This window comes from Chrysochloris asiatica, unplaced genomic scaffold, assembly GCF_000296735.1.
Source record: "Chrysochloris asiatica unplaced genomic scaffold, ChrAsi1.0 scaffold00004, whole genome shotgun sequence".
Classification (NCBI taxonomy): domain Eukaryota; kingdom Metazoa; phylum Chordata; class Mammalia; order Afrosoricida; family Chrysochloridae; genus Chrysochloris; species Chrysochloris asiatica.
Window position 1 is genome coordinate 34,751,794 of NW_006408522.1, and position 15,031 is coordinate 34,766,824.

General features: G+C 46.1%; 1 protein-coding gene across 1 annotated transcript in view; it reads left to right on the forward strand.

Moving 5' to 3' along the window:
- The window catches only part of RPAP1 (RNA polymerase II associated protein 1), a 31,361-nt gene that overhangs the window by 6,309 nt on the left and 10,021 nt on the right, over positions 1-15,031 (forward strand). The window contains exons 9-24 of the mRNA XM_006831895.1: positions 349-450; positions 656-823; positions 1,018-1,200; positions 1,375-1,509; positions 1,608-1,778; positions 2,228-2,385; positions 2,813-2,971; positions 3,095-3,296; positions 3,724-3,833; positions 4,188-4,383; positions 4,591-4,743; positions 4,952-5,094; positions 5,659-6,415; positions 13,143-13,319; positions 13,439-13,498; positions 13,600-13,734. Coding sequence (XP_006831958.1) covers positions 349-450; positions 656-823; positions 1,018-1,200; positions 1,375-1,509; positions 1,608-1,778; positions 2,228-2,385; positions 2,813-2,971; positions 3,095-3,296; positions 3,724-3,833; positions 4,188-4,383; positions 4,591-4,743; positions 4,952-5,094; positions 5,659-6,415; positions 13,143-13,319; positions 13,439-13,498; positions 13,600-13,734 — 3,009 coding nt within the window. The remainder of the gene's footprint in view (positions 1-348; positions 451-655; positions 824-1,017; positions 1,201-1,374; positions 1,510-1,607; positions 1,779-2,227; positions 2,386-2,812; positions 2,972-3,094; positions 3,297-3,723; positions 3,834-4,187; positions 4,384-4,590; positions 4,744-4,951; positions 5,095-5,658; positions 6,416-13,142; positions 13,320-13,438; positions 13,499-13,599; positions 13,735-15,031) is intronic.

The window sequence follows — 15,031 nt, forward strand, 5'->3', positions numbered from 1 at the left end:
TCTCCCCTCACACCTCCAGGACACAGTTCCTGGAGCTTTTCCAGGCACTACTTTTGCCCACTCATTCATAGAGACCAGGTCACTTTTCCAGATCCCTCTTTTCTCCTATTCTCTGGTTGCAAATTACACATCAATCACTACATTCCTCCCCCTCTGCCTAATGCTGAAGTGACTTGTGAGTTCTGTCTTCTGTACTAGTTATGGCTCCAGGGAGAGCAGGTGTAGGAGACGTCACTGACTTAGCCTTGTGTCTCCCTGGACACCCAGCCAGTGTCTGGCACATAGGGACTGCTGGGTACTTGTTGAGGGTGCATCTTGACCCCTCCTGACTTCTTGTTTCTGCCCCAGAGAGCAGGATACTCTCTCCAGGAGCTGTTCCACCTGACCCGCAGCCAGCTTTCCCAGCAGAGGGCACTAGCGCTGCAAGTGTTGGCCCAGATCATTAGCAGGGTGAGTGGACCACTGTTCCCCAGGCCTGCCAACCCCTCCCTGGACCTTAGACCTCCCCACCTCCTTCCCTTTGCATTCTGACTCACCAGCCCAGACACCAGTGGTCTATAGACCAGATGGGGCTGGGGCAAACCCAGGGTCACAGGTGGGCAAGTTAAAGACCAACTTTAGCATCGTTTGCAAAGTTTTATCTTTGTGCCCTCAGGCCCAGGCTGGTGAGTTTAGGGGCCAGCTGGTGGGCAGCGTCTTGCGCCTCCTTTTGGATGCTGGTTTCCTCTTCTTACTACGCTTCTCCCTGGATGACAGAGTGGATGGAGTCATTGCAGCCGCAGTCCGGGCCCTCCAGGCTCTGTTGGTGGCCCCTGGAGATGAGGTACAACAGGGCTAGGGATGGGGCCTGGAAACGTCAGGTCCTTATTCCTTGTTCTGGGCATGCCCTCATTGCTAAGACTTTCCAGGCCCAGAAGCCTTTTCTTTCCATTCTCTGTGGGAGGCTTCTGCTCTCTATTCCTGCACCCATTTCCTGGCCTAGCCCTGTCTTCCTCTACCCCGTCCTTTCTGTGGCAGGAGCTTCTAGACAGCACCTTCTCCTGGTACCATGGCGCTTCGGTGTTCCCACTGATGCCCAGCCAGGAGAACAAGGACGACGAGGATGAAGATGAAGAGCCCCCAGCAGAAAAGGCAAAAAAGAAAAGTTCTGAGGAAGGAGGCCAGCCCCCACCTGACCTGGCCCGACATGATATCATCAAGGTAAAGGTGCTGAGACAGCTGTGAGCCCAGTCCAGCCCAGCTTCATTCCCACAAGTCCAGCCCCCAGCCTGTGACCCGAAGGCAGACACATGTTGGGGAAGGGAGGGCAGGAGTGTGATCAGTGCCCTGGGTCTGGCTACATTTGGCAATGTGTTTAATCTCTCTGGTCCCCAGGGACTCCTGGCCACCAACTTGCTGCCTCGGCTGCGTTATGTGTTGGAGGTGACCTGCCCAGGTCCTGCAGTGGTCCTTGACCTCCTGGCTGTGCTTACCCGCCTGGCCCGGCATTCCCTAGAGTCAGCCACAAGGGTGAGACAGAGAACAGGGAATAGGCATCGAGCCTGGCTGGACCTGGTCTTTACCTTCAGTCTCCCTCCCTCCCTGCCGTGTTCCCTCATCCTCCATAGGTCCTGGAGTGCCCTCGGCTGATAGAGACCGTGGTTCAAGAGTTCCTACCTACCAGCTGGGCCCCCGTGGGGGTAGAGCCTATTCCCAGTCTACACAGAGTGCCCTGTGCTGCTGCCATGAAGCTGTTTCGTGTCCTGGCCTCGGCTGGCAGGAATATCGCTGCCAGGCTGGTGAGCAGGACCCAGGATAGTGGATGGGGGCTAGGAAACAAGGCTGAACTGGGGCTGAGCATAGCCCTTGGATTCTGGGTGACCAGCTCTTATTACCTCTCTCTACCTCTCTGGGCCAGTTACTTAGAAGTGCTGCACAAATCACCAGGCGAGGAACCTACCACCTGGAGGTTACGCAGCCTGATCTCATGTTGTGAGGGGAGGACCTAAAAAGCCAAAGACCTAAAATAACACACACAGATAAATACTTATCACGTGTAGTCAGGTAACCCAGCAAGTATTTGCTGAGGAGAAGGATGGTCAGGTAAATGGATGAGGTCATTTCACCCACCTCAACCCAGAGATATGATCCTGTGGTCTGAGTGCCCTAGAATAGTGAGGGATGAGTTAAGCCAAGCTCCTTAGGGAACCTAAGACTTGTAGGACTTATGACTCCTGCCTCACCCTAGTTGAACAGCTTTGATCTTCGGAGCCGTCTGTGCCGCTTCATAGCTGAGGCGCCCCAAGAACTGTCCTTGCCCCCAGAGGAAGCTGAGATGCTGAGCACTGAAGCTTTCCGTCTATGGGCTGTGGCCGCCTCCTATGGCCAGGGCAGTGACCTTTACAGGTGAGAACAGGCAGAAGGTGGGCTTCCTTAATTACCCCTTATGTTCTGCCTTTCTGTCCTAGTCTGGTGCTCAGCCTTGCTCAAGGCCCCAAACTTAGAGGAAGGCTGAGAATGGGAAAGAAGGGACTCATGGGTATGAGGAAAGCTTGGGGGTCAGAACCAGGCAAGGAAGAGTGGAATGAACCTGGGCTAGCCACAGTCCATGCACAGAGGCATTGGTAACTTAGTGAAATTTCCTGTTAGTGACTCTCCCTTCTTATTTCACATGCCAGCCTTCTTTCCCTCTTGAAGTCTTCCAAGAGGGCCCAGCCCTTGGGACTATCTCCCTCCTGACTCTCCCTAATCAGACTCAACTGCCTGGGATGGACCAGGCCTTCTGACTTACCTGTCCCTGCATACAATGAGGTGTAGTGACATTATCTCCTAGGGAGCTATACCCAGTACTGGTACAGGCCCTGCGAGCTGTGCCTCAGGAGCTAGCCACCCAGCCCCCTCGACCCCTGGCCATGCAACGGATTGCCTCACTGCTCACTCTCCTCACCCGGCTGACTCTGGCAACCAGCAGCACTAACCCTGAGCCCCTCAGGTAGGTCTCTAGTCCAGAGGCTGCAAATAGGGAATTCCTGCCAAGATAGGCAGGACTGTTCCTCCACAGGGAGAGGTGTGACACAGCAGGATCTTCACTGTGGCACTTTTGGCACTCCTGTAGTGACGCTGCTGAGGCCAGCCTGTCGGGCAACCCTTCCTTGATCACTTGGACACAGGTGTCTGGACTCCGGCCTCTTGTGGAGCCATGTCTGAGACAGACTTTGAAGTTGCTACCCCAACCTGAGACGTGGAATGCTCTGGGCCCAGTGCCCACAGCCTGCTTGCTCTTCCTGGACGCCTACTACCAGGCTTGGAACCAGCAAGTGAGTGTGGCTTACCTTCTACAATTTCCATGGGTTCTGCCTTCTACTCACAAGTTGCCTGTCTGTCTCCACCTCTCCACTCCTTCCCTCCTCATTTCCCCATTCCCACCTTCCTCTACTCTCCACCTTCTTACCTTTACTTTTCCACCTCAGTATGTACCCCAGTAAGAGCTTCAAGGAGCCATGTTGGTGGTTCCTTGAAGAGCCCCAAGCAGCAGCTCAGCCTCCCTGTCACCTTCATGTTCTCAGGACTCTTAGACAGCAAGTGCTAGAGCAACTCAGGGCTTCTCTCCTCCAGAAGGGTCATAAAGCATAGCCCCAGATGGCCTTGTTTGGCCTCTTAGAGTCGTGAGATTGACCTGGAAGTATAGGGTCTAGGAGAATGGGTGTTCCCTGCTATCAGCTCAATGAGCCCTTGGTTCCCCAGCCAAGCCTGTGCCCAGGGGATTGGCTTCAGGACATGGAATGTCTGTCGGAGGAGCTGCTACTGCCCCTGCTGAGCCAGCCCACTCTGGGCAGACTGTGGGACTCCCTTAGGTATGTACTCTGTATGTGTGTGTGTAGTGGATGGAAGGGAGGCAGTTTCTCTCCTGTGGGATGCCTGGGTCCAGCTTCCTGCTTCATCCAGGTTGGGACCCCTCAGCCGGACAGCAGTCACAGGAGCTCTGAGATCAAGTGACACAGAGCATGGTCCACACTAGGGCCCCTATTCTACAGAGCTCTGTGCTCCAGGGGTCCAAACCCCAGAAATATGCGCCTTTATCTATACAGCCATACCCCTGCTAACCTGGGTCACAGGCCGACCAAGTAGCTTTTGCCCAGCCTGGTGTACCCAGGCCACCAGGGTGGCCTTTCCCACAGCCCCTGTCAGCTTCTCCATTCTGCCCACAGGCACTGCTCCCCTCGCTGCAACCCACTGTTCTGTGCCCCGGCACCTGAAGCTCTCCCCAGCCTTGTGGCACTGGGCTGTGCAGGAGGCTGCCCCCCTCTTAGCCTGGCTGGTTCAGCCTCACCCTTCCCATTCCTCACCGCCCTCCTCTCTCTTTGCAACACCCTTTCTCGGATCCATAAGGGGCTATGTGGCCAGGTAAGCCCTGGGTACTTAGGGGCAGGAATCAGAAAGGAAGGGAAAAGGGTACCCCTTCTGCCAGCACCCGTTTCCCTGAGTATGCTCTGGAGGTGGGTCCTCTGGGTGTGCCTCCTACTGCCTGCCCGGCACAGCTTGTGTGTGTTCCTGGTGGACAGAAGGGCTCCATGTCAATTTCTAGACCTCACTAAGCTTGTTTTTCCTCAGCTGGCTGCCGTATTGGCTTCTCCAGGATTGCAGAACTACATCCTCCAGTGTGTGGCTCCTGTGGCTGCTCCACCACTCACACCCTTCTCCGCGTGGGCCTTCCGCCATGAGTGCCACCTGCAGTACCTGGCATTCTCTCTGGCTCAGAGAGCGGTGGGTTCCCCAGTTCACTCACTCCCGATTATCCCCCTCTGTTTCTGTAGGAGTTATACTTCTTCTGCCAAGCCACACAACTTCTACTTTCCTCTAGACATTTCCAGAATTCATGCTCTTCCTTATATCCTTATCCTCATTTCTCTCTGCTCTGTCCCCTCACACCCTTCCCTGCCACTGAACAGTCCCCCTGCTGTTTCACCCACAGGCAGCACTCCAGCCAGTGCCAGCCACCAATGCTACCATTTTTCATGGTGGGTCCTTGGCCTTGCTGAGCTGGCTCCTGCCCGGAAGCGAGCACCTTGCCCATGAGCTGCTATTGAGCTGCGTATTCCGGCTAGAATTCCTCCCGTAAGTCTAGGTTGGTGGTATCAACTCAGTCCTTTGGGAGGCTGCTGAAGTTGACGCAGTAGCCCTGAGATATGGAGCCAGAAGACTTAAGCTTGATTCTTTTTCTTCCATAGATTATACTTAACCTTTCTGAGCCTCAGTTTACTCTTTAGTAGTGTAAAGGTGAGGCTAGCCACACCAAAGAATTATAATGAGAATTCAGTGTGTCTGTATAGCTAAAAATGATAACTAAACTAGACATAGACATGTAGTAGCTGACAGTTACTCTCTTGTCTCCCATAAGTACTTGCCTGTGTTGTAATATGAGATAGGTACTGTTACATATTATCATACCCATTTTACTATGAGGAAACTAAGGCACAGAGAATTTACGTAAACAGAAATGATGTAGGCAGCTGGCTCTAGCGTCCGTGCTCTAAACTGCTTTCCACAGTGCAGGTTAATAGGGAGGTTACTAGGAGAATAGGATTAGGTCTAGCAGCCTCTGGTAAGCCTGGACAACTGGCAAGACCTTCTAGGTATTGGGTTCTAGCCCACATTTTTCACTTTTGGGTTCTGTTATAGGGAAAGAACTTCGGGTGGTCCAGAGGCCGCTGACTTCTCGGACCAGCTGTGCCTAGAGAACCATGGAGATGCTGGATGTGGGCGAGGGTCCCTGCTAGCCCAGGCCTGCCAGGACCTCCCCAGCATCCGTAGCTGCTACTTGACCCACTGCTCACTGGCTCGAGCCAGCCTGCTGGCCTCTCAAGCTTTGTACCGAGGGGAAGCACAGCGACTCCCAGCCCTGCTGCTGCCTGTTCCCAAAGAGCCGCTGCTGCCAACTGACTGGCCCTTCCTGCCATTGATCCATCTTTACCACCGAGCCTCAGACACCCCCTTGGGACCTCCTCTTACTGACACTGTGGGCACAGCCATGCGGGCCCTGCAGTGGGTACTAGTCCTAGAGAGCTGGCGCCCTCAGGCCCTCGGGACTGTACCTCCTGCCGCCCGCCTGGCACGGCTCATGTGTGTCTTCCTGGTGGACAGTGAGCTCTTCCGGGAGACCCCAATACAGCGTCTAGTGGCAGCCCTTCTAGCCCGGCTCTGCCAGCCCCAAGTGCTGCCATACCTCAACCTGGACTGTCCACTTCCTGGCCTGACATCTTTCTCTGACCTCTATACCAGCTTCCTGGAGCATTTTGAGGCTGTCTCCTTTGGAGACCACCTCTTTGGGGCGCTGGTCCTCCTTCCTCTGCAGCGTCGGTTCAGTGTGACCTTGCGCCTTGCCCTCTTTGGAGAACATGTTGGGGCCTTGCGAGCTCTGGGCCTGCCTCTGACCCAGGTATGTTCTCAGTCCAGCAGCAGTCCTGGGGGCATTCCAGAGCAGTGGGGTGCATTGATGGACCTAAGGAATCCTCCTCTTACCTCTTAAGGAACTCTTAAGAGGATTAAGAAACAAAATCCATAAAAGAGTTTAACATGGTATCTGGCATATATTGATGGTGGTGGTGGTGGTGTGCCACTGAGTCGGTTCCGATTCATAATGACCCTGTATAGGTTTCCAAGGCTGTAAATGGTGATGAGAGCAAAAAGCCTCATCTTTCTCCAATGGAGAGACTGGTAGATTTGAACTACTAACCTTGCAGTTAGCAGCCAAGCAGTCCACTATGCTATCAGAGCTCCTTTTGGCATATAGTGGTGGTGGTGGTTATGCGCCGTGGAGTCGGTTCATAGCAACCCTGTATGGGGTTTCTGAGGCTTTAACTCTTTATGGGAGCAGAAAGCCTCATCTTTCTCCTGCAGAACAGCTGGTAGTTTCGACCTGCTGTCCCTGAGGTTAGCAGCTTGTTTCATTCTTTGTTATTAATAAGGCATGGGTCCTTGTTCATAAGGTGTTACAATCCAGGTAAGATTTACTAAAAATCATCATGGTCCTGAATTGTTCAGATTTAAATATCGGTATTCAGAGAAGAGAAAGATAAAAGTGGTCTTCCCATAAGGAGAAGGCTCTGTAGAAGAAGTTTGGAGACCAAAAGTTAGGCTGAATTGTGATTGTTGAGAAGGTGAAAAGATGTTCCTAATGAAACAACATAAACAGAGGTTCAGAGGCAGGAGGTAGGGGATAAGAGGAGGGAGGAAGCTAGAGCAGAGATTTCTATTTCAAAACTTGTTGAAAGCAAGGTTGAGAAGCATAATCTTGGATATCAGTATAAAGAGTTTAAACTTGTAAACTGTAGGGAATTACTCTTTTTTAAAAGTTTTAGTTCTTATTTTTCTTTTATAACTTATTTGGTCAACTTACGTTGTTGTTGTTAGGTGCCATCAAGTTGATTCCGATTCATGACAACCTTATGCACAACAAACTGAAACACTGCGTGGTCCTGCGCCATACTCACAATCCTTGCTTGAACCCATTGCTGCTGCCACTGTCACAGTACATCTCATTGTGGGTCTTCCTTTTTTTTTTGCTGACCCTCTACCAAACATGATGTCCTCTAGCGACTGGTCCCTCCTGATAATATGTCTGAAGTCTCGCCATCCTAGCTTGTAAAGAGTATTCTGGCAGTACATCTTCCAACACAGATTTGTTTGTTCTTCTGACAGTCCATGGTATTGTTAATATTCTTCTACAACAGTATAACTCAAATACATCAATTCTTCTATGATCTTCCTTATTCACTGTCCAACTTTCATATGCATATGGGACTACTGAAAATACCTTGGCTTGAGTCAGGTGCACCTTAGTCCTCAAACTGACATCTTTGTGCTTAAACATTTTAGAAAGTGTTCAAGATTTGCAGCATATTTGGCTAATTCAGTATGTTGTTTGATTTCTTCACTGCTGCTTTCATGAGTGTTGATAGTGGATCCAAGCAAAATGAAGTCTTTGACAACTTCAATCTTTTCTCCATTTATCTTGATGTTATTTATTGGTCCAGTGGTGAGGATTTTTATTTTCTTTACACTGAGGTGCAACCCATATTGAAGGCTGTGGTCTTTGATCTTCATTAGTATTTTAAGCCCTCTTTGCTTCCAGAAAGCAGTGTTGTATCATCTGCATTTTGCAGGTTGTAATGAATCTTCCTCCAATCTTGATGTCACACTCTTCATAATCCAGATTTTTAGATTATTTGCTCAACATACAGATTGAATATGGTAAAAAAGAATACAACCCTGACCCACACCTTTCCTAATTTTAAACCATTCAGTGTCTTGTTTGAATGACTGCTTCTTGGTCTATATACAGCTTCATCATGAGCACAATTAATTGGTCTGGTATATCCATTCTTTGCACTATTATCATTGCTTGTCATGCTCCACACAGTGGAAGGCCTTTGCATAGTCTATAAAGCACAGGTAAACATCTCTCTGGTATTACCTGCTTTTAGCCATCATCCTTCTGACATCAGCAGTTATGGCCCTCATTCCATGTCCTCATATGAATATGGCTTGGAACCTCTGTCAGTGTACTCATGCAACTGATTTTGAATTATCGTTATCAAAATTTTACTTGCTTGTGATATTAATGATATTGTCAGATGATTTCCATGTTAGGTTGGGTCACCTCTCTTTGGAATGGGCCAAGATATGGATCTCTTCCAATCAGTTGGCCAGGTAGCTGTACTCCATATTTTTTGGCAGAGATGAATGAGTGCCTCCAGTGCTTCATCAGTTTGTCGAAAATTTTCAGTTTGTACTCTATCCATTCCCAGAGCCTTGTTCTTTGCCAATGCCTTCAGTGCACCTTGGACTTCTTCCTTCAGTGCCATTGGCTCGTGATCATATACTACCTCTTGAAATGGTTGAACATTAACCATTTCTTTTTGGTACGGTGACTCTGAGTATTCCTCCCATTTTCTTTTGATGCTTTTCTGCATCATTCAATATTTTGCTCATTGTTGTTGTTGCTAAGTGCTGTCGAGTCGGTTCTGACCCATAGCAACCCTGTATAGGGTTTTCAAGGAGCAGCTGGTGAGCTTGAACTGCCAACCTTGCAGTTCTCAAATGGCTTTGCAGGCTGGTACGTTAACCCACAGCGCCACACCAGGACTCCATTTTGCTCATAGAATCTCTCAATATTGCAAGTTGAGCCTTGAATTTTTTCTTAAGTTCTTTCAGCTTCAGAAATGCTGAGGACGGTCTTCGCTTTTGATTTTCTAACTCCAGTTCTGTGCATATTTCATTATAATACTATGTGTTCTTGAGCTGCCTTTTGAAGTTGTCTGTTCAGCTCTTCATTTCTTCTATTTTCTTTAGCATCTGTACGCTGGTGAGCTAGTTTCAGAGTCTCATCTGACATCCATTTTGGGTTTTTCCTTCTTTTCTTGTCTTCTTAATGACCTTTTGCCTTCTTCCTATATGTCATCCCGTAACTCTTATGGTCTTCGATCATTAGTGTCTAATGCATCAAATTTTTTCTTGAGATAACATCTAAATTCAGGGGGGATATGTTCAAGGTCATATTTTCACTCTTATTGTAATTTTTTAAATTTTTAAAAAAATATTTTCCACTTCATCTTGAACTTACATATGAGCAATTGATGGTCTGGTTCCACAGTCTTCCCCTGGCCATATTTGGCTGATGATACAGAGTTTTTCTACCATCTCTTTCCACAGATGTGGTCAGTTTGATTTCTGTGTATTTCATCTGGTAAGGTCCTTTTATGTTGTTTAAAAAAGGTATTTGCAATGAAGATGTCATTAGTCTTGCAAAATTCTATCATGTCATCTCCAGCATCGTTTCTATCATTTTCCAGCCACTGATCTTTCCTCTTTGTTTCCAACCTTTGTATTCTAATCACCAGTAATTATCAATACATTTTGATTGCATGTTTGATCAATTTCAGACTGAAGAAGTTGGTAGAATTCTTCAATTTCATCATCACTGGCTTTAGTAGTTGGTGTGTAACTTTGAATAAGTAGTATTAACTTACTTGTAGGTGTATAGATATTATCCTGTTACAGACAGCATTATACTTTAAGATCGATCTTGAATTGTTCTTTTTGATGATGCCATTCTTCAATCTGTCATCCCAGCATAGTAAACCGTATGATTTTCAGATTCAAAATGACCAATCCCAGTCCATTTCAGCTCATTAATATGTAGGATATCAATGTTTATGCATTCCATTTTTGACAACTTCTAATTTTCTTAAAATCATACTTCGTACATTCCATATTCTGGTTATTAATGGATGTTTCAAGCTGTGTCTTCTCGGTTTGAGTTGTCCACCATCAGCAAATGAAAGTGCTGAAAGCTTTACTCCATTCACATCATCACGGTCAACTGTACTTTGAGGAGGCAGCTCTTCCCCCGTCCTATTTTGCGTGCCTTTCAACCTTAAGGGCTCATCTTCTGACCCTAATACCTGACAATAGTCTGGTGCTAGTCATAATGTTTCAATATTCAATATTTTGGTGCTGACAGTGTCCACTGCTATTCTTAAGGTTTTCAGTGGCTAAGGATTCAGGAGTTGTCTGCCTGCCCTTCCTAGTCTTTCGTAGTCTAGAAGCTCAACAGAAACCTGTCTACCATGGGTGGCCCTGCTGGTATTTAAAATATCAGTAGCATAGCTCCCAGGATCACAGCAACACACAAGCCACCACAGAACAACAAACTGACAGTGGTGGTGGTAAATATTATATATCTTAATATGTAGAAGCATATATGTGCTTAGTATATTTATATAAAATAGTTTAAGGAAATAAAAAAAGATTACAGTCATTCTAACCCTACTGCCAAGTGGTAACCATTATTTACATTTTTATTTCTCTTTTTCCAATCTTGTATGTTTGATCAATTTATAAAATTGGGATAATATTTTTCCATTTAACAATATATCATAAATATTTCTCACTTTACTAAATATTTTAAGAAGTCAATATTTGCTATTATATTAGAATCCCTTGTTTGGTGTTTTTCAAATTAATTCCATTAGAACCCCTTGGTGGGCATATAAGTTGTTTCCAATTTTTCCTATTTTAAGTAACACTATAATACTTTATTGAATTGATTGATGTTCTGCCGTATGATGAGGAACCAATGATAGTGAAAGAAGAAATCCAAGCTATATCGAAAGCACTGGCAAAAAATAAGTCTCCAGGAAGTGATGAAATACAAATTGAGATGTATTAAAAATACTGATGCAGCTCAATAATGACTGTAGCAATACATCAGCAGATAACTTCCAGAAATTCAAGCTGGATTCTGAAGAGGACAAGGAACAAGGGATATAATTGTTGATGTCAACTGGGTCTTGGCAGAAAGTGGAGGATATCAGAAAGATGTTTACTTGTGCTTTATTTACTATGCAAAGTCATTCAATTGTGTGTATCATAAACTACTGATAACACTGTACATAGACAAGAGGCAATAGTTAGAAAAAGAGGTTAGCGAATGATCTGAAATCAGTAAAGGTCTGCACTAGGCTTGTATCCTTTCACCATACTTACTCAACTTGTATGCTGAGCAAATATTTTGAGAAGCTGTACTATAAAAAGAAGAACGGTGGCATCAGAATTGAAGGAAGACTCATTAACAACTGTGATATGCAGATGATACAACTTCCTAAGAATACTTGAAACACTTACTGATGAAGATCAAAGCTTTCAGTATGGATTATCCCTCAAAGTAAAGAAAACAAAAATCCTCAAAACTAGATCAATAAATAGCATCATGATAAACACAAAAAAATTAAGGTTGTTAAAGATTTCATTTTATTTGAATCTATAATCAATGCTCATGGAAGCAGTCATCAAGAGAGCAAACACCATATTGCATTGGGAAAATCTGCTTCAAAAGACCTCTTTTAAAGTGTTAAAAAGCAAAGATGTCACTTTGAGGTCAAAGGTGTGCCTGAACCAAACTATGGTATTTTTGAAGGCTTTATATGCATATGAAAGCTGGAAAATAAATCAGGAAGGCGGAGAAAAATTAATGCATCTGAATTATGATGTTGGTGAAGAATATTGAGCATACTGTGGACTGTCAGAAGAATGGACATATCTGTTTTGGAAGGAGTTCAGCTGAATTGCTCCTTAGGAGCACTGATGGTGGGACTTCATCTCTTGTACTTTGGACTTATCCTCCACCAGTCCCTGGAGAAGGATATCATGACTGGTAAAGTGGAGTGTCAGCAAAAAAGAGGAAGACCCTTGAGATGGGTTACCATGGTAGTTGCAGCAATGGGCTCAAACATAACAATCATGAGGCTGGTGCAGGAGCGGGCAGTGTCATTCTGTTGTAAACAGGGGTCCAGGAAGTGACAGACTATAAATTGAAATGTTTCAAAAAACTTGCAGCTCAAAAACAACTGCAGCAATACATCAACAGGGAGCTTTAGAGATTCAAGATGTATTTAGAAGAGGACAAGGAATAAGGGATATCATTGCTAATATCAGATGGATCTTGGCTGAAAGTGAGGAATACAGAAAGATATTTACTTGTGCTTTATTTACTATGCAAAGGCATTCGACTATGTGGATCATAACAAACTACCAATAACATTGTAAAAAATGGGAATTCCAGGCACTTAGTTGTGCTCATGAAAACCTGAACATAGACTTAAGAGGCAGTCGGTAGAACAAGAGGATACTGAATGATTGAAATCAGGAGCCTACTCAAAGGCACCTAATAACAACAAGATAAACCACATTGAACATAAATTTGCTATATTGATCTGCTAATCATATGCTGCTGTGTGGAATTAAGAATAACTCTTTAGAAAGAGAATTATTGGTCTAAGGAACATGAACTTTAGAAAGGTTTGATAATATAATTGAGGCAGTTGAACATGACATTTTAAGATTTTTCATTTTAAGTAGATTAAACAAGTAGTGCTAGGCAATAGGAATTCACAGCTGCTTCTCTCAGCACCAGTTCCCAGTTTTCCCTGCTTTCTGGCTCTGTGGTCTTTAACTTCAATCCTTGAGTTAGAGAGGAATAGTACTTATCCAGGACCTGACCTGTCTGCCTTCTCGATTAGGTTTCATGTGACCATCAACCATCCACCCTGACATGCAGTAACAACATGTTCCTAACCCTTAGCATCTCTCATTTCCAACTGTAGTTGCCAGTGTCCCTACAGTGCTACACAGTGCCTCCCGAAGACAACCTGGCCCTCCTTCAACTCTACTTCCGGGCCCTGGTGACTGGTGCACTTTGTCCACATTGGTGTCCTGTGCTCTACGCTGTGGCTGTGGCTCATGTCAATAGCTTCATCTTCTCCCAGGACCCAAAGAGTTCAGTAAGTTAAGTCCTGAGCTGCAGAGGGAGGGAGGGAGCTACCAACTGAGCTGCTTTAGGGCAAAAGCTGAGCAAGGCCAGCCTTCAACCCAGTGCCACCTCTCCCTGTTCTGCCTCCAGGATGAGGTGAAAGCTGTCCGCATGAGCATGCTGCAGAAAACTTGCCTGCTGGGTGACAAGGTAAGGGCACATCCTGGAGGACAGGAGATTGGTGGGTTATGGGAGATGGAGACGCAATAGGATTTCATTACCTTTTCAGTGCGTTTCTTTTCTCTTTGCAGGGTCTCCAGCAGCACATCCTCCACTATAAGCTTCCAAATTCAGCCTGCCCAGAGGGCTTTGAGCTGTATCCTGAGCTGCCGCCTCTACGTCAGCAGCACCTCCAGGGACTTATCTCAGGGGTGCTCCAAACTGGGGTGTTAAAAATCTAGTATAGATGCTACAGATGGGGAGATGGATACATTCTCCTGAGGTTCACTGAGAGATCTTCTCCACCTGGCCAGACAGAGGGGCCTCATGTGGGCAGGAGACAAAGGAGCAGAAGTTTGCCTTCCTAGGAGCAGGTAGTTTGAACTTCTTTGGAACAGAGAGAACACTACCATTATATCCTGATGTGTGGAGTTCGGGATCAGGGGCGTCTGAGCGTCTATGATGGGAGTGAAGGATGACCTTACTGTTTATCCTCTCCTTGGGGACATTTCTTCCTCCCACTCCCAAGCCAGAATATGAATGTTATAGCTATGCATTGAAATAAAAATATTTCTATCTCCTGGGAATCTGATTTGGACTGATTTCAGATGTGTTGGTTTCAGATTGGGATTGAAGGGTGGATTATACCAGGGGAGGCTCAAGACTGCTGTGAGAGAGCTGGGGAAGGAGTCATGAGTGGGCAATGAAAACTGTCCACATCTGGAGACAGTAAGAACATGAATCCAGTTTCAGGGTAAAGCTAGGCCATCAGGACACTTCTGGAAAGACTTTCTCAGCAGACCAATTGAATGAGGTATCTCTTCTCCTTATGGTTCCCTATTTCCATCAACTGTTAGCCTGAGACAGAAGCCAAAACTCAATTGGTAGCCATCCTACATCACCACTTCCAATGTCAGTCTTATCGGTGATAGGCATAATGGGGAGAAGTGGGTTAAAACAAACTCAGGCTCATCCCTAAGCTTTAGTTTCTTTTGTGTAAATTCTAGCACTTAGGCTTGCCTAAAAATCAAATGACCTATTGCATTTAGGCAAATCTGCTGCAAAAGAGCTAAAAAATATGTCAGTTCAAAGACTAAGGTGCCACCTCACCCAAGCCATGGTATTTTCAGTAACCTCATATGCATGTGAAAGTTGGACAGTGAATAAGAAAGATCATAGAAGAATTGATGCATTTGAGTTATGATATTAAAAGTACCATGGACTGCCAAAAGAACAAACCAATCTATGTTGGGAGAAGTACAGACAGAATGCTCCCCAGAAGGCAGGATGGCCAGATTTCATCTTTCATACTTTGGACATATTGTCTGGAAGGACCAGCTCATGGAGAAGGATATCATGTTTGGTAAAATGGAAGAAAAAGAGGAAGACAGACCCCAATGAACTGGATTGGCACAGTGGTAGCAGCAATGCCCTCAGGCTTCACAATCATGATGAAGGACCTGGCAGTATTTCATTCTGTTGTGCATAGGGTCACTATGAGTCGGCACAACAGAACATAACATT